Below are 23658 nucleotides of genomic sequence, written 5' to 3' on the forward strand. Positions count from 1 at the left end.
AAAAATCCAACTAGGACTTAAGAAATTTTCCCTATGAAGGGCAGTTGGAGTAAAAAGCTGTTGATGTGGCCAAATGCACTATAACAAACTCTTTTTCCAACAGTGGATAAATACGCAGAACTGTTTGACTCTCAAAATAGCCTGACTTCAGGAATGAGAATTTCAGATGGGCCTTGTGCTAAAGAAGAGTTGTCATAGAATGTTATTTGTATATTTATTCAAATGGAGTTTCATGAATAAAGCTATCCTCTGTGACAGTTATAGTTTATAATTATAGCAGACGTTCAAAGCCGCATTTGACAGACTCCAGGTGGAAGATGTGTTTGTGCTAAGACAAGGCTTCCCCAATTTACCATTTGCAAACCTTGAGGGAGCCCAACACCAGACCCAAGAGCTGTTTCTGTGGTTTATAAGAGGATTTAATGTGCAGTAAGTAGAACTCAAGCAAATATACTGCTTTTAATATGGTTGCCAAGGTTTTTTTTCTTTCTTTGTTGGGTCGTAGCCCCCTAACATACTAAGAATCATAAAATTAAACTTGCTTTTGATTTCTGTTTTATTAAAAAATGTTATGACACACATATGGAATTCCTTGAACATTCATAATTCCCTCTGTATTGTAAAAACATTAAAAAAAAAAAAACAAGAGGGCTCAGCTGTTTAAAGACCCACACTGCTTCACTAGCACAATATGTATAAAAAAAAATCTACAATCAAGTTAAAAAATATACATACACAACACAATATTTCAAAACTGAAATGATCTGCCCGTGATTTGTTGTCTGACCACAGTCTCCCCTGCACATATGGAATATTGATGGAACACGCCTTCTGTCAGCACAACTCTTCCTCTATGGTTTCCACATTCCCTTCTTTTTCCTCCTCATTTGTGACACTGTCTTCCCCACTTCCTGCACTGTAAATACAACGATAGTAGAACACCGTGAATCCATATGACCGCTACATCATAATATTTGCATGGTTACTTTTTTCACTATGCCAATGACAATAAAGCTTATTCATGGATGACATGGATGACAGAAAGATCTATGATAAATAGATCTTTTCATATGTCAAAACCACATCTACTGAATTTCCATTGAGCAAGATGATTTTATTTTGAATGGTATGGGCCACAAAAGAGGAAACCTTTCAGAAAAACTAGGATAAATACTTCAACACACTGTTAAATCTTTGCACTGAACAGATTTGTTCTGCTCTGTGATAATCATAACACATATTCACTGCAAGAAAAAAGAAAAAAAAAGAATACACTTATTTTAAACCCCCACCATTCATGTGTCTCCATACCTCTTCTGGGTTTCGCTCTCAGTGCTGTAATGATCCTCATTCACAGAGTCATTGTCCACATGGTTGGCCTTACTTGATTCTCCCTTTGATCTCACGAAATTTTCATCCAAACCTGCTTGTTCCAAAGTATTCTTATATCTGCGTTCAACATTATTCTTGGCATTTTCCTGAAAGCATTAGGTATATGCATATGGTATAATCATTGAAATATGTCGAATTATTTAGAAAATAATATATTTGAATTTCAAGTAGTGTACCTGCGACACCTGCTCAAAGAGGTACGGGCGAGCTGTCACTCGTGATTTGATTTCCTTCAGCTCTTTTTGATAATCTTTCATTCTGTCCAGATCAGCTTGCCTACATTCACAAGGACCCATAATCAGTTATTACATTCCTGATGGCTTGTTCATTCATTAAAGTCCTCTGACATTTTTTTTTCCAAAGGCCCTGTTGGTATTAAGATGTGTTTTGGTCGATTGGACCACAAGTGGATGATGCCAAATACAGGTGTAAACGGGGTGTAAAATGTTTTGAGCTTGTCCACTTTTGACCACTTCCAGAGGTAGTCGAAAACCCTGTTTACACCTGGTATTAAGATGTGTTTTGGTCAATCGGCTCACAAGTGGACAAGAGAGACACACACTGGTGTTTTAATCCATCTCTTTTGTCCACTTTCGACCACTTCAGTCCTGATTTCTTCGAGGAGAGAATCTATAGACGGGCTAAGTTTTGATTTAATAGGCGAAGTAACCATGCACAATTTGCATATGAATGTGACCGGAGACTACGGGAAAACAGCATCAGCTTTCGTTCATGCTCTGACAGCCGCGAGACTGTGCTGAACACGGTAAGTGCATGTTAGAAAAAAGAAATGTTTAGAGAACATTGTGCTTAGTACGTTTTCCATCTTCAAACCAAACTTATGGCTTCAGCCGGCAAAGTTTTAATCCAATTTGGCTAGCGTGCTTCCCATAATGTTTGTGTTAGTAGCCAAAGAGTAGGCGGTCTTTAGTGGCTGTTCAAACACTTTCGACCTCGTCTACACCTCGAACTCAGTCAGGTCAAATGCGTTTTTGACTACCTCTAGAAGTGGATGAAAGTGGACAAGCTCAAAACATTTTAGACCCCATTTACTCCTGTATTTAGCATCATCCTCTTGTGATCTGATCGACCAAAATTCATCTTAATACCAGGTGGAAACAGGCCAAAGTGCTCACCGATGCTGTTTGAGTTTCTCCTGGTAGACCTCTTTAAGACTCTTATGGGGGTCCATTGCTTTGGCTCTCATTGCCACTGCCCTGCTCATAGCTTGAGATTTTATTCTGTGCTGCTTCATCCACTCTGCGTTCTCCTGCTCTTTGAGGTCCTTCAGCTCCAGAGATCTCCTATATGACAGGAAGATTAAACATCGCTTTTTTAAATTTCATTAGGAAAGCACATTTTATTAAAATGCCCCTATTATGCTATTTTAAAGGTTATTGATTTTGCTTTGGAGGTCTCCTACAACAGGTTTACATACATCCAAGGTCAAAAAACACTTTAATGTTCTCATAATATACATTGCAGCATCACCTGTTTTCTCACAGTGTGAGGCACAGTCTCGCACTCCTTTCAGAGAGCCTACTCTTTATTGCATGTCAGAAATGAAACGCCCATTATCATATCTGAAATTCTCTGAAAAATCTCTGGAGGATTCCTCAGCGAAAACATGAACCAAACTCTTCCAGGTCTCAGCTACAACTACAGTGTTTGAGGGTGGGTCAAAGTAGACAGTTGGTTTTGGACAGCAAATGAAGATCATAGACTGACATTATGCAAATGTGTTACAAACCTACATAGGGTCATGCAGGAAGTAAGACTGGAATTACTGATGACTCGTTTCAGGCAGTTTAGAATCGGTCCTTTCTTTTAGGGGACAATAACTACATTTATCGTCCACTTTGATTTCTGAAACTTTGCAGACCTCAAACATCTATAATACACACTACATGAAAGGTAATATTCGAAGAGGCACTTTATATAAATCAACACTTCATTTTAATGGAATGAATAAAATTATAGGTGCATACATAAATAACATATACACTTGTTCATTATGAAAAATACATCACACATCAAAAATAAGTTTACAAAATAATACAGTCATATAACACACCGAAATATGGTGCAAACATGGTACAAAATACAAAAAATAACTTTAAAGTGAACAAATTTTATTTCTGTAATATGAAATATTTCCGAATATATTCCAAATTTACATATTTTTCAAATTTTCCATTATTTGAAATATTTTATTATTGTTTTTGCTTTAAAAATTGTAATTTTGTTTATTGCTTGATCAATTATTGCCATAAATTGTTTTACATGAACATGTTTTTAATTTGATTTAATTTAATTTAATTTGTAAAACCTAACACTAGCCTAAAACAATGTTTAAATAGCTGTTTGCATTAACATTAAAGGTGCTAAAGAGGATCTTTTCATCGACTGAGAAACCAAAGACTGTTAGTGAGTTTTTGAAATGAGCGCATGTGTAAGAACAACCCCCCTTCTTCACAGCTCATTTCGAGGGAACGCCTCCCAAAACTCGTGCACGAGTATTGGAACACGAGTGTTTACCACCGGCATTCGCTGTGTCGTGTTAGTGGATTCATTATGTCGGACTCAACTCATAATCTGCAGTTGTTACTCCTGTCTCCTGAAAAAAACATTGCATGCGGCGCCTGTGGAGTGTGGAAAGTTACTGGAGCGCGCAGCCGCGCTCCTCTCTCACAAGGAACGTCATGGCAGTGATTGACAAGCCAGAGGGCCAATCCGCGCACGTCTTTCACAAGGAACGTCACGGCAGTGATTGACAAGCCAGAGGGCCAATCAGTTACGCGATGATCACGTAAACGATTGGCTGATGTTTTTAAGGCCCTACCTCGTGCACAGATGATGTATATTAATATTATTCCTTTCAGTGCACCTAATAAATAGTCTTTTATCAGTTAGTAAAGACAGTTTCAAGTAATATTGCAAAAATGTATAAAACAAAACATCCTCTTTAGCACCTTTAACCAACAGCCTGTGCAGACAAGGTGGCATCAGTTTAAAAGGAAAATTGTATAGTGGTGGAATAAGATTTGATAAAGAAATTTTCAAATACATTATCTTTCTTTGAAATACAGTGAATTTATTGTGTAAAAAAAAAAGACCATAATTGTGTATTATAAACTGTTGGGGGTAATGCGTTACAAGTAACGAGTTATGTAATCAGATTACTTTTTTAAGTAACTAGTAAAGTAACGCATTACTTTTTCAATTTACAGCAAAATATCTGAGCTACTTTTTTAAATAAGTAACGCAAGTTACTTTTTCACATTTATTGACTGAGGAATAAAGTTCAGAGGTGTTGTGTGCGCTGTGTGAACATGATGGTTATTATAGCTCTAGACTGAATGTGAAAATGAATTTACTCATCTCACTTGCAAACATTCAGTATTCCTCAAAACGAATAAAAACAGTAAAATTCAGTCTCAGAATTACACACAAACCTGTAATAATTAACTATATTAAATTATACAAATATACTTTATGTATTTAATCTCACTTTATTATCCAATGTATTTGCTGCTGACCTTCAATGATCTAATTCAACCATAATAAGCAAAAATGACTTTTCTTCTTCTGTATCCTATTCTTCTTTAATCCAGAATGGCAGCACAGCGGAAAGATTTGAGTTGCGCCCTCTACTGTACAGGTGTAAATATGCATTTCTTTCAGCCTGAGGTTTATTCATTTCACTTTTGGTGTGAAAGGGCCTTAACATTTGCCAAAAATATAACTTTTTTGTTGTTATTAAAAAATAAACAAGCAAGCCTAGCCCAGGTGAGAAAAAGTAACGCAAAAGTAATGTAACGCATTGCTTTTCATAAAAAGTAACTAAGGCAATTAGTTACTCTTTTAGGGAGTAACGCAATATTGTAATGCATTACTTTTAAAAGTAACTTTCCCCAACACTGATTATAAAAGAAAATGATACATTTTGATTTTATTGGACTTTAGACATTCATAAAATTGTGAAAATTGAAGAAGCAACAGACTCACCTTACAGCCATGGATCTTTTCCTGGCAGCATCTGTTATGTAAGTTGGAAGAGTATCCATAGACAGTGATGTCAGGCCACCAAATGAACTGCTTCTCTTTAGATTCATTTTGTCTGTAGATTTCTAGTATTAAAAAATTGCAAAAAAAGATGTTAAAGAAATCTTCAAAAGTTCATTAAGCCACTAAAATCAATTCTACTCATGAAAATAGCAACCTGTGGGTTTTCTGGACTCCTGTGGCGTGGCTGTAGTGCAGATGTACGCAGCTGGAAGGGTTTACACTGAGTGACATCTCTCCTCTCGGCTGTCTCCATTGCCTTCTGTTGAAAGGCCTGGTAGAGCTTGTCAAAGTCAGGTACGGCAGCGTTAGTTTTAGGTCTGAAGGACAGCTTCTGGTCCAAGTAACCCAGCATCTTGTTTTTGCTCTTCTGAGCACTACGGCTTTGGCTATCTGGACTGGCTTCCTTCCTTTGAATGGGTGCTGAGGAAGCTTTCAGAGTCTCCTGAGCTCTCAGATGAATGCGAATCTTCCTTTGCTGCTCCTGTTCTGAACCACCATCACATCAATACAGTTTTAAAGTGAAATACGGGTGAGTGCATTATGGCTTATTTTAATTAAATTAAAATTAAATGTACATTCTCAAATTAAAAATTCAAATTAAACTGTATTTTTGTTTTCCTTTGTTTAATGATCAATTAAATATGTTACATATGGTTTTTCGTACATGCATACACTATACTGGTTAAAAGTTTGTAATAATTAAAATGTTTGGGTTTTTTTGAAAGAAGAATTCTGCATTTACTTGATCAAACATTAAGTAAAAACATTAAAAATAACTGTTTAATATTTGAATATATTTTAAAATGTTATTTATTCCTCTTCTGGCAAAGCTGAATTTTCAGCATCATTACTCTAGTCTCCATGATCCTTCAGAAATCATTCTAATATTCTTCTGACCCATAGTGCGAGAATATAAAATACTATATTATACATTATTTTGCTTAAAAATATTCATAAAAATGGCACCTTTCAACTGTTCAGGAAACTTGGGGTCTGAGACTGCTTTGGGTATAGGTTTCCTCACACAAACTGCTTGTGTTTTTTCACTTTTATCCTCCTTCAGCCTCTCTTGCTTCTTCTCCTCCCTCTTGTGGAACCTGAAGGGCTTCTGCATGGTCAAGAGGAAATCTCTCCTCAGCTCACGACCTTCCTTCCTCAAGCGCTCTTGTTCATGGATGAGGTCATTATAAAGAGGCTTAGAGACGTGCTCAGGGACGGGAGCAACACGAAACTGTTTCTGACACTCAACCAGTTCTGCCTCCTCTTTGGCTTTCTGTGAATCTTGGGGGAGAGGCTTCCTCTGTCTCTCTGTCACCGTTCCCTGGGGATTCGTTCCAGTAGATCTTGGTGGCTTGATTCCACTTGTGGTAAAATTCCGCAGAATCACCTTTGAGCTGAAAACAAAAATGGAAGATGTACGTTTCAAGACAAACATCGTTAACACATTTAAGATATGAATTACCTGCGGTGTTTGCGTTTCTCAGAGTTTCGGCCATCATGATCGCTGATGTTCTGCTGCAGTATATTTGTTTTCAGTATCCACTCAGTGCTGCTGGTGAGCAGTGAGTTCTGCAGGACCCTCTTCTCCAGCCCAGTCTGGTGCTGAAGCTCCAAATTCTCCAGCTGCTGCTTGCGTTTGGCCTTCAGAGCCTCCAAATGCACTTCAAGAGATAGTTCAGACTTCTTCCTGTCCTCCTTGAAGGACAGCAGGCTTTCCGAAACGTGCACATTGTCTCCCTCTTCAGATCTAGAGAAATCTAAAGTGGGAGAGATCTGGATGGACAATATGTATTTAGTTTGTTAGTTGGATTGATTGATTGGTTTAACTAAAGGAGTTGAAAGAGCGATGTCTGAAACTTTGTATTATGAGCATTTCTCATGTTTATTGCCTCTTTAAGATGAATCACTCCTCATCTGTAAGTTGCTTTGAATAAATGTCTGCTAAATGAATAATAAATGAAACAGTCAGTCATGAACATCTGTAATTTTGTAATTAAAGGGTTAGTTCACCCAAAAATGAAAAAAAAAAGTCATTTATTACTCACCCTCATGCCATTCCACACCCGTAAGACCTTCGTTAATCTTCGGAACGCAAATTAAGATATTTTTGTTGAAATCCGATGGCTCCGTGAGGCCTGCATAGGGAGCAATGACCCTCTCTCAAGATCCATTAATGCACTAAAAACATATTTAAAGCAGTTCATGTGAGTACAGTGGTTCAATATTAATATTATAAAGTGACGAGAATATTATAAAAACAAAATAACGACTTATTTAGTGATGGTCAATTTCAAAACACTGCTTCATGAAGCTTCGGAGCGTTATGAATCTGTGTGTCGAATCAGCGGTTCGGAGCGCCAAAGTCATGTGATTTCAGCAGTTTGGCGGTTTGACATGCGATCTGAATCATGATTCAACACGCTGATTCATTATGCTCCGAATCTTCCTGAAGCAGTGTTTTGAAATCGGCCATCGCTATATAAGTCGTTATTTTGTTTTTTTAGCGCAACAAAAATATTCTTGTCGCTTTATAATATTAATATTGAACCACTGTACTCACATGAACTGATTTATATATGTTTTTAGTACATTAATGGATCTTGAGAGAGGAAATGTCATTGCTGGCTATGGAGGCCTCACTGAGCCATCAGATTTCAACAAAAATATCTTAATTTGCGTTCCGAAGATTAACGAAGGTCTTACGGGTGTGGAACGACATGAGGGTGAGTAATAAATGACATTATTTTCATTTTTGGGTGAACTAACCCTTTAAAAAGACCTCTAAAAGTTCATTATGACATGCAGTATAACTAAAACTACTGTAAACTAATTTTGTGCCATGGGGTGCACTGATTTCCATTAATGAATTCAAACGGGAATAAACGTATATATATATATATATATATATATATATATATATATATATATATATATATATATTAAAGAAAATAACATTCAATCTAATCAAAACATTGACTTTTTTCTGTTGTTGCTGCTTTTTTGAACGTCAACAGCAAGTTGTTACTATGGCAACCCCAAACGCGCATAGTTACGCTCTGTTATTGTTGTTCTCCGCGTTCAAAAGAGATTCAAATTAATTGTAAACAATAAACCAAGCAGATTAATCAATGTTAAATCGATAAATGCATTGGAAAATATCAGACACTGGTTTCCCATTTGCACGTAAACTCTGGTATCGCATAACCTCTTCCGCCATTATTGCTTTTTTCTCACCAATGTCATCTGATCCATGGTGTTATCAGGCCCGCTATGAGGAAATCATTCAAACACACATCCATTAACTGTAAAAGATCAAGACACACTCCATTTCCTTGGAATCGGCAAATATTATGATCTCTAGCTGCACCGATGACAATCTCCACCCACCAGCGCCTGAACACGGGCACCGACAGACTCCTAAGGTTACAGTACCATTATGTCCTTCACCAATGTAAGATACAAAATACCATCTGTAACAAAGCAAATATTTAATGCATCAACAAAATACGGACACATGTTGCCTGATTATACATTTAAATAAACTGAACGCGCTTGATTTTTCTCCCTCCACGACGGCAGGGGGCGCGAAAGGGAACGTGCTTCCATCATGCTACTTTCTGATAAAGAACTGGAAAGTGAAAGTATTTTAAACGACACAAATGGTACACTTTAGTACTTGTGCTGTCTGACATACACCTCACTTGAGGAATGGAGACAAATTAAATGTTTTTGGGAATGTCCCTGCTCCATTTTCATTATTTCAGTGGCTTTTAAACCCCGGAAGAACTGTCACGAAGAGAACTCTTACGTATTCTCTATCAATAACAACATGGCTGGATGATAGATAGAGTTCGCCGTTATTGTCAATAACAGGACATATTTAACGGGGGCTGTTAGATATTTCCCTTCAGGCTTGTTAGTTGTAACAAGTTGTTTCACGTCTGTTTTTTCCGCTAGAATGCTTACTTTGACGAAAGCGAGGCTAGCTGTGTTCGGGATAGGACGGCAGTGTGTTGCAGTGAGGGCACTCAATGGAACGCGAGCGGTGCGCAGAGGCATCGCGTCCTCCGACCGCGATGAGGAATCCAGCACATCAGAAAACGAGCTCTTTGACATTATAATATCCGGCGGGGGAATGGTGGGCACCGCTATGGCATGTTCATTGGGTGAGTGAGTGAGACATGCACCCGCGTTTGCCCCTCAGCTCCACTCTCCCACGCTTCAGAAGTACAGTGTTTGCAAACTTTCCAGTTGTAATAAAGTATCTCCCGTTGCTTTCCTTCACCCCTTGTTTTTCACGCAAAGGAGAGGTTATTTGTTTGATGAAAGTGTTTTAGCTGGAGGTGAAGGGTGCAATTGCGGTTGTACAGCAATGTGACGTTCTCAAGCCGTAGGATGCTATAATAAGCAGTGTGCAATCAATGCACAGATTTTATGCAAGGTTGAGTGAGTTCTTATTCAAATGTTTTGGTAAAATCATGCAAAATGCGAGAGTCAATTTAACCCCATGGTGACTTAGAAATGAAATTGCAAGGCAAATAAATCATCCTGCACTTTATACGTGTTTTTTTCAGGTTTAGATCCAAATTTAACAGGGAAGAAGATTCTTTTGCTGGAAGCTGGTCACAAAAAAGAGATGGACAAGGTCCCAGAGACCTACAGTACAAGGGTCAGCTCCATCAGTCCAGGCTCAGCAACACTTCTTAGTGGTATGGACTTTTATAGCTTTTTATGTTGATATTTCATACTGTGTGGTTCATATAATGTAACATTCATATGGGTCTGTCTATCAGAGATCTCTAAATCACTATTATGAAATCAAAGTTGACTTTGAAATATGTCACAATAGGGCAGAACAGACTTTAGCAACTTCCATTTAGTGTGGCTTTGAAGATAATTCTGTCTTCATTTATTCATCCTCATGTCTTCCAAAAATGAACAAAGAGCATCATTATATACTTTACAGAAGTAGTCCGTACAACTGCCACACTATATTCAGAGTCTACTGAAACCATATCTTTTTGTGGGATATACAGTGTTGTTATTGTTAACTAAAACTATTAAAAAATATTTGAATAGTTAATAGAACAAAAGCTGAACTAAAATAGAATGTAAATATAATATAATATATAGAATATAAATGACACTTAAATTAATATTAGAAATGTTTGTATTGGCAACTAACAATTAAACAAGGTTAAGTTGAAGTATTTTATTATTAAAATGAAATAAAATAAAGCTAAATATAAATAAAAAATGACAAAAAGTACTAAAACTTAAACTAAAATTAAAATTAAAACAAAAAATGAAAATAAAAATATATAAAAATTAAAAATTAAGAAAAAAAATATATATAAAAAAGGTTAATTCAAAGTATGAATCAGTGCTAATGTAATAAATAATGCTAAATAACACTGGTGAGAACTAAAATTTAGGATGTGATAGGGTTGTATTTTACTTGTTCCCTGGGAATAAATATTTAGAGGGTTAGTTCGCCCAAAAATGAAAATTCTGTCATTTATTACTCACCCTCATGCCGTTCCACACCCGTAAGACCTTTGTTAATCTTCGGAACGCAAATTAAGATATTTTTGTTGAAATCCGATGGCTCAGTGAAGCCTGCATAGGGAGCAATGACATTTCCTCTCTCAAGATCCATAAAGGTACTAAAAACATTTAAATCGGTTCATGTGAGTACAGTGGTTCAATATTAATATTATAAAACGACGAGAATATTTTTGGTGCGCCAAAAAAAACTAAATAATGACTTATATAGTGATGGCCGATTTCAAAACACTGCTTCATGAAGCTTCGGAGCGTTATGAATCAGCGTGTCAAATCAGTGGTTTGAGTCAGCGCCTCACTGAGCCATCGGATTTCAACAAAAATATCTTAATTTGTGTTCCGAAGATTAACGAAGGTCTTACGGGTGTGGAACGACATGAGGGTGAGTAATAAATGACATTATTTTCATTTTTGGGTGAACTAATTTGGGAACAGTTAAAAAAAGTTTTTTAATATATATATATATATATATATATATATATATATATATATATATATATATATATATATATATATATATATATATATATATATATATATATATATATGTGTGTGTGTAATATAATATAATATAATATAATATAATATAATATAATATACACACTATATATATTTAAGTTTTTTTTGTTTTTTTTTTTTTATGTGCAAGTTATTGCCCTTAGTGATTTTACCCTTTAATAAATCTTTAGAGTCCTTAAACATTGACTGAAAAGGCATTAGCCATTGATGGCAGATCAAATCTCTTTATCAGTATCTTTTAATGTAGTTATTTTTCACAAATTCTGAAATGAACAAGTACAGAATGGGGTTGACCGGAAAACAATAGATTTTAGAGGCACAATAGTAGATGTGATGCTGAAGACATTGAACTGCCCTCGGTTGCCTGGCTACACAGTGTGTTATGTTGGATGAAACATATGCTTTTGATTGTGTCCACAGAATGCATGTTTGCATTATGGGCAATGTTGGGCATCATTTAAAACCAGTACTTTGGGTAATGTTGGGGCACAATCCAATCAAAAGGCCTGTGGTGAGGATAAGTACATCTGTTCCATTCAAAGCTCTGAATCTGCACTCCTGTCATTAAACCTATTTACAGTATAATGTTTGTATATGAAAGATTCACCAGGAAGTAGGTCAGTAGGTAGCTCTCTCTTGTGTGGTGTACTTTTTCCGTTACTATATTCATTTATCTTTCTCTTTGTTCTGGTTGGATATGGTAAAGGAGGCATTGAATGAGTAGGAACAAATGTGGTGCCTTTGTAATTGTATCCTATTGTGTTACAGGTCTTGGTGCTTGGGACCATATTGTAAATATGAGATGCAAGCCGTATAATAAAATGCAGGTCAGTAAAACCAGTATGTTGTAATGCAATGATTACTAAGGGTGTACCATTATGCAATGACATGCTACTAAATGATCATCACATTCGCACACCACGGTATTATGTGGTGCTTCGCAGAATGTCAGCCAAAACACTTAATAGTTAGTTTTTCTGGGATAGTTCACCCAGAAATGAAAATTATCCCAAGCTTTACTCATCCTATCTTCTTTCAAACGAACACAATCAGAGTTATATTAAAAAAATTCATCAAAATTCCATCCATCATAAAAGTAATCCATATGGCTCCAGGGGGTTAATAAAGTCCTTCTGGAGTGAAGCGATGTGCGTGTATAAGAAAAATAACCATTTTTAAAACTTTATAAACTAAAATAACTTGCTTCCGGCAGACAGCAGTATGCATCGATTTCTGGTGAAAGAGTGACCTCTGACCCGACGCATGCCGTATTGACGCAGAGGATAGAGCAAAACAATTTTTTTTTTAACACAAATTAGAAGTCTAAAACGAGAATTTTTAAAGAAAAATGTTGGAGGATTTTGATTTAAGAGAAGAGGAGCTATTAGTTTGAATTGTGTCTAAACTTATGCTACTCCTACATCCTATGTCATAAATCACGTCAGGGGTTACGTTTCAGTCTTATCTCGATTCGTACGGCCATTTGCCAGAAGCTAGTTGTTGTAGTTTATAGAGTTTTAAAAATGGATATTTTCTTACAAAACCCATTGCTTTGCTTCATAAGGCCTATAATAACCACCTGGAGCTGTGTGGATTATATTTATGATGTATGGATGCACTTTTTTGGGCATCAAAATTGTGAGCGCCATTTACTACAAATAATAATGCTTGGAAGAGCCAGGATATTTTTAAATATAACTCCGATTGTGTTCATCTGAGAGAAGATGGTCATATACACCTAGGATGGCTTGAGGGTGAGTAAATCATGGGATAATTTTCATTTTTGGGTGAACTATCCCTTTAATAATACAATACTTTTTTTACAAGATGTAAATGAAGTAATCAGATATCACACTAAAAGAAACTTGCATCATTTAAAAATAACTAAACACGAAAGCAAAACATTGAGTAACCAACACAGTCATTTACTATGACCTTACCTGCTTATTTTCCCGAGGGCAGGAAGCCGCTCCATTAAAAACAGCTGTATCGTGCTTTGCTCATCGTTGTTTGCCTATCATCACACTGTAAGCAGCCACCCATAAATTAATGCTACAGAACCACAGCCTTCGAATACAAAACATACATTAGAGATGCAGAACCTCAAACTCCACATCGCAACGTGACAGTTAAGCTCGGTTTTGCTTGCGGCCACAGTTTATCTATTAGAGTCTTATTTAGCAAGATTACATAAATCTAACCCTGCGTCTACTAATTACGAAGATTCATGTGAGATGCAGGGAGAGGAGTTAAAAGCTGTGGAGAGTGTGGAGATCACAAGTAAAAGGACCCTTCGTTTTCTCTGCTGTGGTGGGGTTTCTCCTTTAAGATGTGGATTTTTTCACTGCCAGAATGAAATCCTGTGGTTTCTGGGCAAACGAAGGGATGTCATCAGAATGCACTTTATAGTGATATACCTCACCCATTATACTTTTCCTGTACCCCTTAAGATTTTTTTTGTTTGTTTGTGAGTGCCAAACAAGGATGAAATTGCAAAGGAACTGAACTGGGTTCCCTCTTGCTCTCCAATTAAATTCAAGCGGTTAGAGGAAAGCACCTAAAGCGGGCTTGGGAAGTGCCATGTACCAGAAAAAGGTGTTTTTTTGTGGAGTGTGGAGGTTCCCTAAAGTGTTATCAGCTAGAATTTTCCTCCATAGCGGTCTGAACATTTTCTTTGTTGCAGAAATGATCGTGGTAAATGGGTTATGTTGGCAAGGGACGTTTTAATTTGGCGATGACTGGAAGTACATAGCAACTCCAAAACTTATCAACAGCTGCGTTTTTCCAATGTGTAAAATCCTCATAATTGTGGGTTGGTCACGTTTTAAATCTTCCACGTAACCATGTATCAAAAATTGCAAAACCACTACTATTAGTGGTTTTAGCATGGCCGTATAACAAGAGGGATAGAACAGTCCTTCTGAATCAGTGTTACACATGGATTTAATTGTTTGCCAGTCACCTTAGTTACAAGTCATTTTAGGTTTTTAAAAAATAGCTGCATCAATCACCAAGACTTTTGCATTTAAAACAAGCTGCATATTTTATTAACTAAGTTGCAAGGCAACTCGGATGAAACAAACTTAGCTCAACAGTAATGTTCGCATATTTGTTATTTATTATCGGCTTAACTATAAATACAAGCATAAATCGCCACGAAGAATGCCATTTTACATTTCTGCCTCACCCCAGTGCGTTTACAGAGTCAACCGTGCAACCTCAAGGGTTGTTGGTGGCTTTTGTTGAATCTAGTTTGATGTTTGGTTAGAGTATCTGGCAAAACTCTTCGCTCAGTCGAACGGCTTTGATGTGTTGAAGTTCAGTGAAGCACGTGCTTTTTGGAAATCCATAAATAGGGGCCGAGCGGTCACTTAAGGATAGAGTTGTAAACCACAGCAATAATTTGGCTTTTTGCTTTTAGGTTTGGGATGCTTGTTCAGATGCTCTGATTACATTTGATAAGGAGAATCTGCAAGACGAGATGGCTTACATCGTTGAGAACGACGTCATTGTGGCCGCCCTCACCAAACAGCTGCAGACTCTCTCTGGTAACGAACACGTTTTGATGTTTGATATATGGATCCGTTTATATGTTAGTTTGCTTTGCACACTGAACATTGATCATTACATGATGATATATCCTTGATCGTTGCTTTTGCTGTGCTCTTCCCATGTTACTCCCAGCACGGGCCTGCACTTTCAAGCGCTTAGTGGGCTCCCTGTTAATTAGTTTTAGGGATGGCTTGGCAAATGATGTCACCACAAGCCATTCCTTCCTGTCTTGGCAAAATGTTTATTTGTACTCGTACTCCTTTTGAACATTTCTTCTTATGTTTTTTTCATAAAGATTCCACTTCTTTGGACGTATCCGTGTTTTTCCTGCTATTTCGATCATCCAGCACATTGCTTTTGGTGGGAGTTAGAAGTCCCACGAGAATTGCCACCCTGTTCGGACACGTGCAGTGGTCTATTGACCTATTTAAAGAAACCACATTCCTTTCCAGCCGTAGCATCTCGCTCGCTCGGGGTGCCCGAAGTACGGACAGCGTTTTACTGTAACATTTTGTTGTTGTAATTAACTAAACTGTTCCAAGGCTCTGCATTTGGCTTTTCCATGCCATGCTCTGTAAAACTGCATATTTTTAAAAACAGGCCGTTTTTAAAACGCATCTTACATTTAACAGATGTGTGGTAGCACGTGCTTGTTCACGTGTTTGTGTCAAGTTGGTGTTTTTTAACAGTCTTCTATTTCTGCTGCAGTACTAGACGAAAAAGTACACGCAAGTTTCCCGTTACTCTGCTTTCAAATCAGCAAGAAGCCAATATTTCTCACCCGTTTGCAAGAACTGGTGTTCAATTTTGTGGACAGAATGGTCTCCAAGTCAGAAACGTAGGCGTAATTTTGGATCTTTTCATGTGCTAGACCGCCAGTGATTCTAAGAAAAGTGGATTTTCTGCTTCCTTTACTTTTGTTCGATGTTGTGTGAAGGATATTGGCAGCTGGTCACATGTATTGCATGGTCTGCGTGTAGATAAACACCATTAGTCAGCCGTGGGTGACTTGCCAAATCCATCAAGAGAATTGTCAATGTTAGCAGGCCTCAACCAGAGAAAGGAAAACAACTTTGTGTTTTATGAGGTGATTTGATGAGCCTTAATTTTTGACTTTGTCACAGCCAAACCATGTTTGTTTGGATTTTTTCCCATTTCTCAAGTGGAACCGAACAAGATTTGGACTAATGCTCTTTTTGTTGCATTTTAATGATGTAATGATGAATTATCATTCATGTCTCAACCAGAGCATGTTAAAGTGCAGTACCGAACAAAAGTGGTGAAATACACCTGGCCCCGTCCGTACCATGTCTCTGAGTCCATCCCTTGGGTTCAGGTGACTCTAGCGAATGGAAAGACTCTCCACACCAAACTGTTGGTATGTAGAGTTTATCCGGTGTTTCATTTGGTATCACAAACAGAACAGTGCACAGCTACACAAGCAAATCCTCAGAATTTCTGAAAGTAGGTGTGATTGGCTCTTTCAGATTGGTGCTGATGGGCCAAACTCAATGGTGCGGAGAGAGGCAGGCATCCCCACGGTCAAATGGAATTACGATCAGTCAGCAGTCGTTGCTGTTCTGCATTTGTCTGAGGTATGATGATCCTCTAGTTTGAATTTCAATTCATATTGCATCATATTGTGTTCTTGTCAACTTAGTGAATATTTTAATTCACTTCAGAATTCAGAAACATCACATTGTGGAAGAAAAATTAACTTGCATTTAGTGTTGTCAAAAGTAAAGGATGAGCGTTGAGCTGATTCTTAAAGGTGCCCTAGAATCAAAAATTTAATTTATATTGGCATAGTTAAATAACAAGAGTTCAGTACATGGAAAAGACATACATTGAGTTTCAAACCCCATTGCTTCCTCCTTCTTATATAAATCTCATTTGTTTAAAAGACTTCCGGAAAATGCGGATCTCAACATAACACCGACTGTTACGTAACAGTCGGGATCATTAATATGTATGACCCCAATATTTGCATATATGCCAGCCCATGTTCAAGGCATTAGACAAGGAAAGGCAGTATTAACGTCTGGATCTGTGCACAGACAAGGTAAGCCAGCAAGAACAACAGCGAAAAATGGCAGATGGAGCAACAATAACTGACATGATCCATGATAGCATGATATTTTTAGTGATATTTGTAAATTGTCTTTCTAAATGTTTCATTAGCATGTTGCTAATGTACTGTTAAATGTGGTTAAAGTTACCATCGTTTCTTACTGTATTCACGGAGACAAGAGAGCCGTCGCTTTTTTCATTTTTAAACGTGCAGTCTGTATAATGCATAAACACAACTTCATTCTTTATAAATCTCTCCAACAGTGTAGAATTAGCCGTTAGCCACAGAGCACAGCCTCAAACTCATACAGAATCAAACCTAAACATCAAAATAAATACTTTACTCACTGTGTGAACTTTGTAAATGCACTGTAATATAGTCGAGAGCTCGTGTGGCAGGGAGCATGCGATTTAAAGGGGCGGCGCTGCCAAAATCAGTGTATAGTTAATGATGCCCCAAAATAGGCAGTTAAAATAATTAATTAAAAAAAAAAAACTATGGGGTATTTTGAGCTGAAACTTCACAGACACATTCAGGAGACACCTTAGACTTATATTACATCTTGTGAAAAAGCATTCTTGGGCACCTTTAAACGCTTCTGATTGGCCATTGTGTTCACGTGCTCAACAGATATGTCTGTGATTGGCTACAATGATCAATCCTTCAAAAACATGTAAACAGACATCTTTGACGCTCTTCACCGAGTGCTTACACAGATATACACGGGAGCATTTAAAAGCAGGCGTCTATCAGCGGATCCCTAATATATCCACTGATAGACTGATCCGCTGATAGACGTCTTCTTTCAAACGCTCCAGTGTGTATCTGTGTAAGCACTTGGTGAAGAGCGTTAAGATGTCCGTTTACAATGTGTTTTTGAAGCGTTAATCATTGTAACCATGAACATATCTGTTGAGAGCATTAACACAATGGCCAATCAGAAGTGTTTAAGAATCTGCTCAAAATGCTATGGGGAAATGGTGGTATCGTCACATTTTTAAAACTTCTGTACCGAATTCAGTATTTTTGAGAACACTACTCAGAAACATGTCATATTACGGAAGAAAAATTAACTTGCCTTATTGTTTTTCAGCCCACAGAAAATAACGTGGCCTGGCAGAGGTTCCTCCCAACCGGCCCCATTGCGATGCTTCCTGTGAGCTGATCTTATGTGTTTATTTTACTTGTAAATGATGTCAGTTGTACTTGATTTGTTTCATTGGCTCGTCATGATATCGCTTAGTGGTCAAATGGAAAATGCATTTGTTTGTAATGGTACTCATGTCCAGACGTGGTGTATGTGTCTGCTGTGCAGTTGTCAGACACTGAGAGCTCGCTGGTCTGGTCCACCAGTCATCAGCATGCTGAAGAACTTCTACAGCTGGATGAGGAGAGCTTTGTGGATGCCATTAATTCTGCATTTGTGAGTAAACACTGACACTGTTGCCACACTTGTGGTTCACCTCCTTAAACTGAACACCTTATGAGTGCAGTATTTCTCAACAAAAGTTAATTTCCATATGTAGGTTTTTGATTGAAATGTCGTGTAATATCTTTGCTCTGCATTCTTCTCATTTCGGCTGAATGCCCTCAAACTGACCCTCACACCCTTTTTTCTTTTTGTTTGTGTTTCCGTCAAAGAAACTCCTCTTTTCCCAAGCTGGCTATTTTTACTGACCTTACTGGTCACAGGCCTTTGCATCTGAGTCACGCTTGCCATCAACTGGTTTGCTAATTAAGCCCAAGGTTTGCCAGTGTTGGTCATTACTCCACAGAATGTTTTTTCTGCAGACCAAACTCAAATTTGTGGCCTGGTCAGCATTTTACTTTAATTAGGCGTGCTTTTTGCATCTCTGCTAAAATACCTTGTCTTTGAAGACTGCTTTGAGGGCACAAAATGAAGAAGGTATAGTTTACCTCTAGATGTTAAGATGAAGATATTATGTCAAATTTACTCGCCTTCATGTCATTCTAAACCCGTATGACTTTCTTTAAAATTGCGGTGTTCCACTGAATGTTTACGCAGCTCTTTCCCATACAATAAAAAGCAGCAGTGACCAGGGTCTGTCATGATCCAAGAAGGACAAAAAACACCATAAAAGTGTCATTTGAAGTAGTCCGTATAACTCATGTAGTCTATTCCAAGTCCTCTAAAGCAGTTTTTGACTCAAAGGCCTCCCATTGTCCAACGCAATATTCAAAGGCCTCCCAGTATAAGGTAAGATTTTGCTGTAATTATGACAAAACTGTTTGTTTTTTAATAATAGAAGCTGTGTTGATATATAATAATTAACAATTTAGTGATTACAGAAATGTCAAGAACTTCAAAAATTTGAGATGTTCAAAAAAAAAAAATGTTTTGTGGGGGGGGGGGGGGGGAGTTTGTATGTTTTTTTTTTTTTTTTAGCAATTCAATTAAGTTAAATGAACATATTATAATATTAATATCAATCATAATAATAATCTAATCATTTAAATCATCCTGCGGCCCACTCGGAATTGTCAAATAATGAATTGAGAGAACTTCAGATTTCAGTTGGACAAAAAATGAACTAAAAATCAACTGGTTGCTTTTTTTTCTAACCTGCTTGGATTAGAGCACAAGACTCATATGAACTGATTTTATGGTGCTTTCTTTTAGTCCTTTTTTGGCGAAGTTCCAACATTCAGAAGTGCTTCAAAATTCATCCTTTTAGAAGAAACAAAGTCATGGATTTGAAATTATATTAGCCAAAGTCAATGACTGTCACTATTCCTTTAACTGACCTTTCCACTTCTCTCCACTTTGTACTTTGGCTCATCTTTCCATTAAGTTTGAGCTTAACAAATATATTATGAAAAGTAGGGGTGTAACGAACACAGAAGACACGGTTCGGTACGTACCTTAGTTTTGGGGTACACGTTCGTTACAATTACATGGTAATTAAAGGTCTTTTTTATTTGTGTATACACTCACAATAAAAACAAAACATTGTGCTTTTTGTAAAATAAAGAAAACAAACAGGATGCCACTTTCTGCCATCCCTGTTTCTTTTTCTTGAAGCTTGACTCGAAACTCAATATATAGGCTACTATAGGTTAATATAGGTTAGCAAACAGCATTGCATTACCATACTGGATTGGAGTATGGATCGCCATTGTCTGACTGTATGCACCAAACCAGGCCATCCGTACCATGACAGGACGAATACATATACCGTTCCACCCTTAATGAATAGAAATTTTTGCACACATCTTTCCTCTGTTGCTATTGGTACTGCTGTTCACTTCTCTGTTTCACTCTTTTCAGTGGAGTAATGAGAATCATTCTGAGCTGGTGGAGACTGCTGGCTCTCTGTTCCGGACTGCCCTATCTGTCTTGATGCCTGACAGCGGCTCTGCACGTCAGCTTCCACCTAGCGTTGCAGGCATTGGCCCAAAGAGCCGGGTTATGTTCCCGCTAGGCATGGGTCATGCCACAGAATACATCCGCCACAGAGTGGTACTCATTGGGTATGTTTGCAAAGTTAGTGCATTAACCGACGAGTATTTGTCATACAGAATTTAAGGTTTTGTCTGTAAGTATATAGTCATATGTATTGGTAAAGGAGAAATGTTTACGTGTATACCAATAGTCTGATAACCTTCAAAAATCAGCTCATTGAAATAACTGTTTTACTGGGTTACATGCAAACCAATAAACCAGCAACACAAGTAAACCGAATTTACAAGACCCCGGTAGTGAATATAAAACGCTCATTCGTGTATCTGACTGACTATTCCATGTGTCATGTGAGTTGTGATGTTAAAGCATTAAAAATGTCAACAGGAAACTTGTACGGACTCATTCTCCTCTCATGCAGCAATTTGACTGAAAATGTGTTCTTACATAGTTTCCTGGGGTCAAGAAAGAGTCGGAATATGCAATATATTTTCTTGTCTCCTACCTGGATGTACTTAAATCTGCAGTAAGGATGCTTTCCTGTTACAGCCAGACATGTGCACTACAATAAACTGAAAGAACACAATTTAAGGTGTTTACATGCTGGGTAGTATCGCGGTATTGGGCAAAAGTCTAGTTGTTGTTAGTTGTCTAGTTGTTAAAGGAAACTGGATTGAAGCGTTTGCATTGTCACCTTATTAAGCATAATCGGGTGAGAATGTCCGTGTAAATGCGTTCCATATGTTAGACTTATAGTGCAGCCATGAAGTTTATGTGGTTGTCTGAGACTTTAAACCTATGTGATGATGTATTTAGGTTTGCTTTTCTTGGAGATATTACATTGGATCTAAGGTAATATAGAGGCCACATGGAGGAAATTTGTTAAATATGGCTACTGACTCAAGGTTCTTTCTCTATATTTTCTGATCTTTCTAATTTCAGAGATGCTGCACATCGTGTCCATCCTTTAGCGGGCCAAGGTGCCAATCTAGGCTTCGGCGATGTGGCCTATCTCACACAAGTTCTTAGCCAAGCAGCATATAATGGAAAAGACCTTGGTAAGTGTTCCAACATCAGAAGCAGTCAAGCCAAATGTACGTGTACAATAGAGATTTGTATTTATGTGACCATTTTCAAATATACACATTAAATATTTTCATCTAATAAGCATTGAAATAATCTAATGTACTTTTTAGAAAAAGAATAATCAAATTCACAAACTCATCAAATTATATAAGCAATATTGTGAAGAACCGCGTCACATGACGAGAAACATGAAGGCCTTTTGTTGGTTTGGAATTCTGTTCAGTTTTCCGGTCTATGTATATTTAGGTCTTATTTCATACCTGAAATATCATACCATTGGTTCAGAAGGGCCCAGTGGAGCTATCTGTGGTTTTTCATAAGCTCTTTTCCATTTCCTTACATTGGGGGTGATCTTTAGTAAAAAGAACTGGTTGTCCTGGAGCAGTGTACAGTGTTTTTGCTTGTCACTCCTGCCAAGAACTGCTCATAAATTTCTTCGCAGCCACAAATGGAAATCTTATGAGGAATTGTTGACATCAGTTTCTCAGAAAATCAAATATGTAAAAATAAGAGCAGTAATTGATATTTTCTATATTCATCCATATGGTAAATATTGTATTTCAGACACTTTCTTGGCTGATTTTGGAGGAAAATCTCCAGAATGGCAACAAGTAACAAATGAATAACAGAAATGTTAACTCTTTAAGAAAAAAAAAAAGGGTTGTACTTTGAATGCAAATTATTTAACCACTGATCCTTGAACTCTAGGAGCCATGCAGCACCTGTTGGAGTTTGAGACTGAACGTCAGCGACACAATCTTCCCATGATGGCAGCCATTGACCTCATGAAGAGGATGTATTCCTCTAATGCCGCCCCCATGGTTCTACTGAGAACCTTCGGCCTTCAGGCTACCAACGCACTGCCACCACTTAAAGTATGATCACATGTCTTATTCTTCCCACAAATACCTCAAAATGTCAAAGTTTTATTTTTATTTCTTGCTCTGAAATTATTGTACAATTTGTTCCCTTTCTCCACCGTATTCCTTTACTTTGGATCTTGTTCTTCAGCTCTGTGGCAGTCCTCTCGTGCTCATCCGTGCCTCTCTCTTTGCTCTGTTGTACTTCCAGCTTGAGCCTTTTTTCACCTCTCTAACTTTTGCTCCCTCTTTCACTCTTCCTCTGACTTCTTCCCCTCTTCCCCCATCCCCCCAGCTTGTCCTCTGATTACATGCCTTTCTACTCTTATCCGTGCCTGTAATTTACATGGTCAGGAGCTACTACTATGGCTATGTTTAGCCCTAAATTTACTGTTACCAAAAGTGTGTGGGTGGGGTTGCAGGGCTGTGCATGGTGATGTTGGCTTGTGTTTTCACACTCCTTTTATTACAGGCCACTCTTATGAAATGGCTTCGCTCCTTTACTAAGCGATTCCAACCAGAGGGCCCGTAACTTGTCTTAAGCTTTGAGGGATCTCTCCCACATTCTGTGATTCTATTATGGATGTTACAGCCTAGTGTATGTGACTCATGATACAAGGAGGACTTGTGTGTCACCCTTCATGATCAAAAGTGGGAAGATCTGCATTTCCCTCATTAAGATGATGAAACATCATTTTGTGGCTTATGAGTATTGCTTTCCTCAGTGTCACTTACCTGTAGTTATATATTTTTTTCTTGTACCCACAGGAGCAGATCATGGCTTACGCCAGCAAGTAAAACACTAGGTGCACACTGGATATTTGCTGGATCTCTAATGTTATGAAGATTTTGTTAATGGAATGTATGTGTAAATTAATAAATTATATTTTATTCCTCTGTCTATGCCATTGTTTCCAATTACCCATAAGAAAATGTTATATAAAATATAAGATGTTCCTACTGCTCTGCCTTCTTTGCTAATAAAACATTCTCAGACTGTTACTTTCATACTAAAAAAAAATGGCCCATTGAATGGTATTGAAGTTGTGAAGGATAAATAAAGGCCTGTTTAAAAATAATTGTCATTTCAAGGATAATCATGCTTTCCTTGTATAAGAAAATAC

General features: G+C 37.5%; 2 protein-coding genes across 2 annotated transcripts; one reads left to right on the forward strand and one right to left on the reverse strand.

The window, feature by feature from the left end:
- Window positions 1–538: 538 nt before the first annotated feature.
- Window positions 539–8949, reverse strand: fam161b (FAM161 centrosomal protein B). The gene is made up of 9 exons (XM_048191706.1): window positions 8695–8949; window positions 6923–7233; window positions 6427–6854; window positions 5615–5946; window positions 5401–5522; window positions 2529–2696; window positions 1569–1668; window positions 1312–1478; window positions 539–916 (listed from the first exon to the last, which is right to left on the reverse strand). Exons 1-9 carry the CDS (start codon window positions 8710–8712, stop codon window positions 835–837), a joined length of 1728 nt encoding a protein of 575 aa, XP_048047663.1. The 5' UTR covers window positions 8713–8949; the 3' UTR covers window positions 539–834.
- Window positions 8950–9138: 189 nt separating this feature from the next.
- coq6 (coenzyme Q6 monooxygenase) lies at window positions 9139–23435 on the forward strand. The gene is made up of 12 exons (XM_048191708.1): window positions 9139–9626; window positions 10035–10169; window positions 12313–12371; window positions 14966–15092; window positions 16344–16474; window positions 16584–16691; window positions 18261–18323; window positions 18483–18590; window positions 20457–20659; window positions 21531–21646; window positions 22383–22549; window positions 23303–23435. Exons 1-12 carry the CDS (start codon window positions 9419–9421, stop codon window positions 23330–23332), a joined length of 1455 nt encoding a protein of 484 aa, XP_048047665.1. The 5' UTR covers window positions 9139–9418; the 3' UTR covers window positions 23333–23435.
- Window positions 23436–23658: the final 223 nt, after the last annotated feature.

Source organism: Megalobrama amblycephala, linkage group LG5 (genome assembly GCF_018812025.1).
Source record: "Megalobrama amblycephala isolate DHTTF-2021 linkage group LG5, ASM1881202v1, whole genome shotgun sequence".
In the NCBI taxonomy this organism is placed as follows: Eukaryota; Metazoa; Chordata; class Actinopteri; order Cypriniformes; family Xenocyprididae; genus Megalobrama; species Megalobrama amblycephala.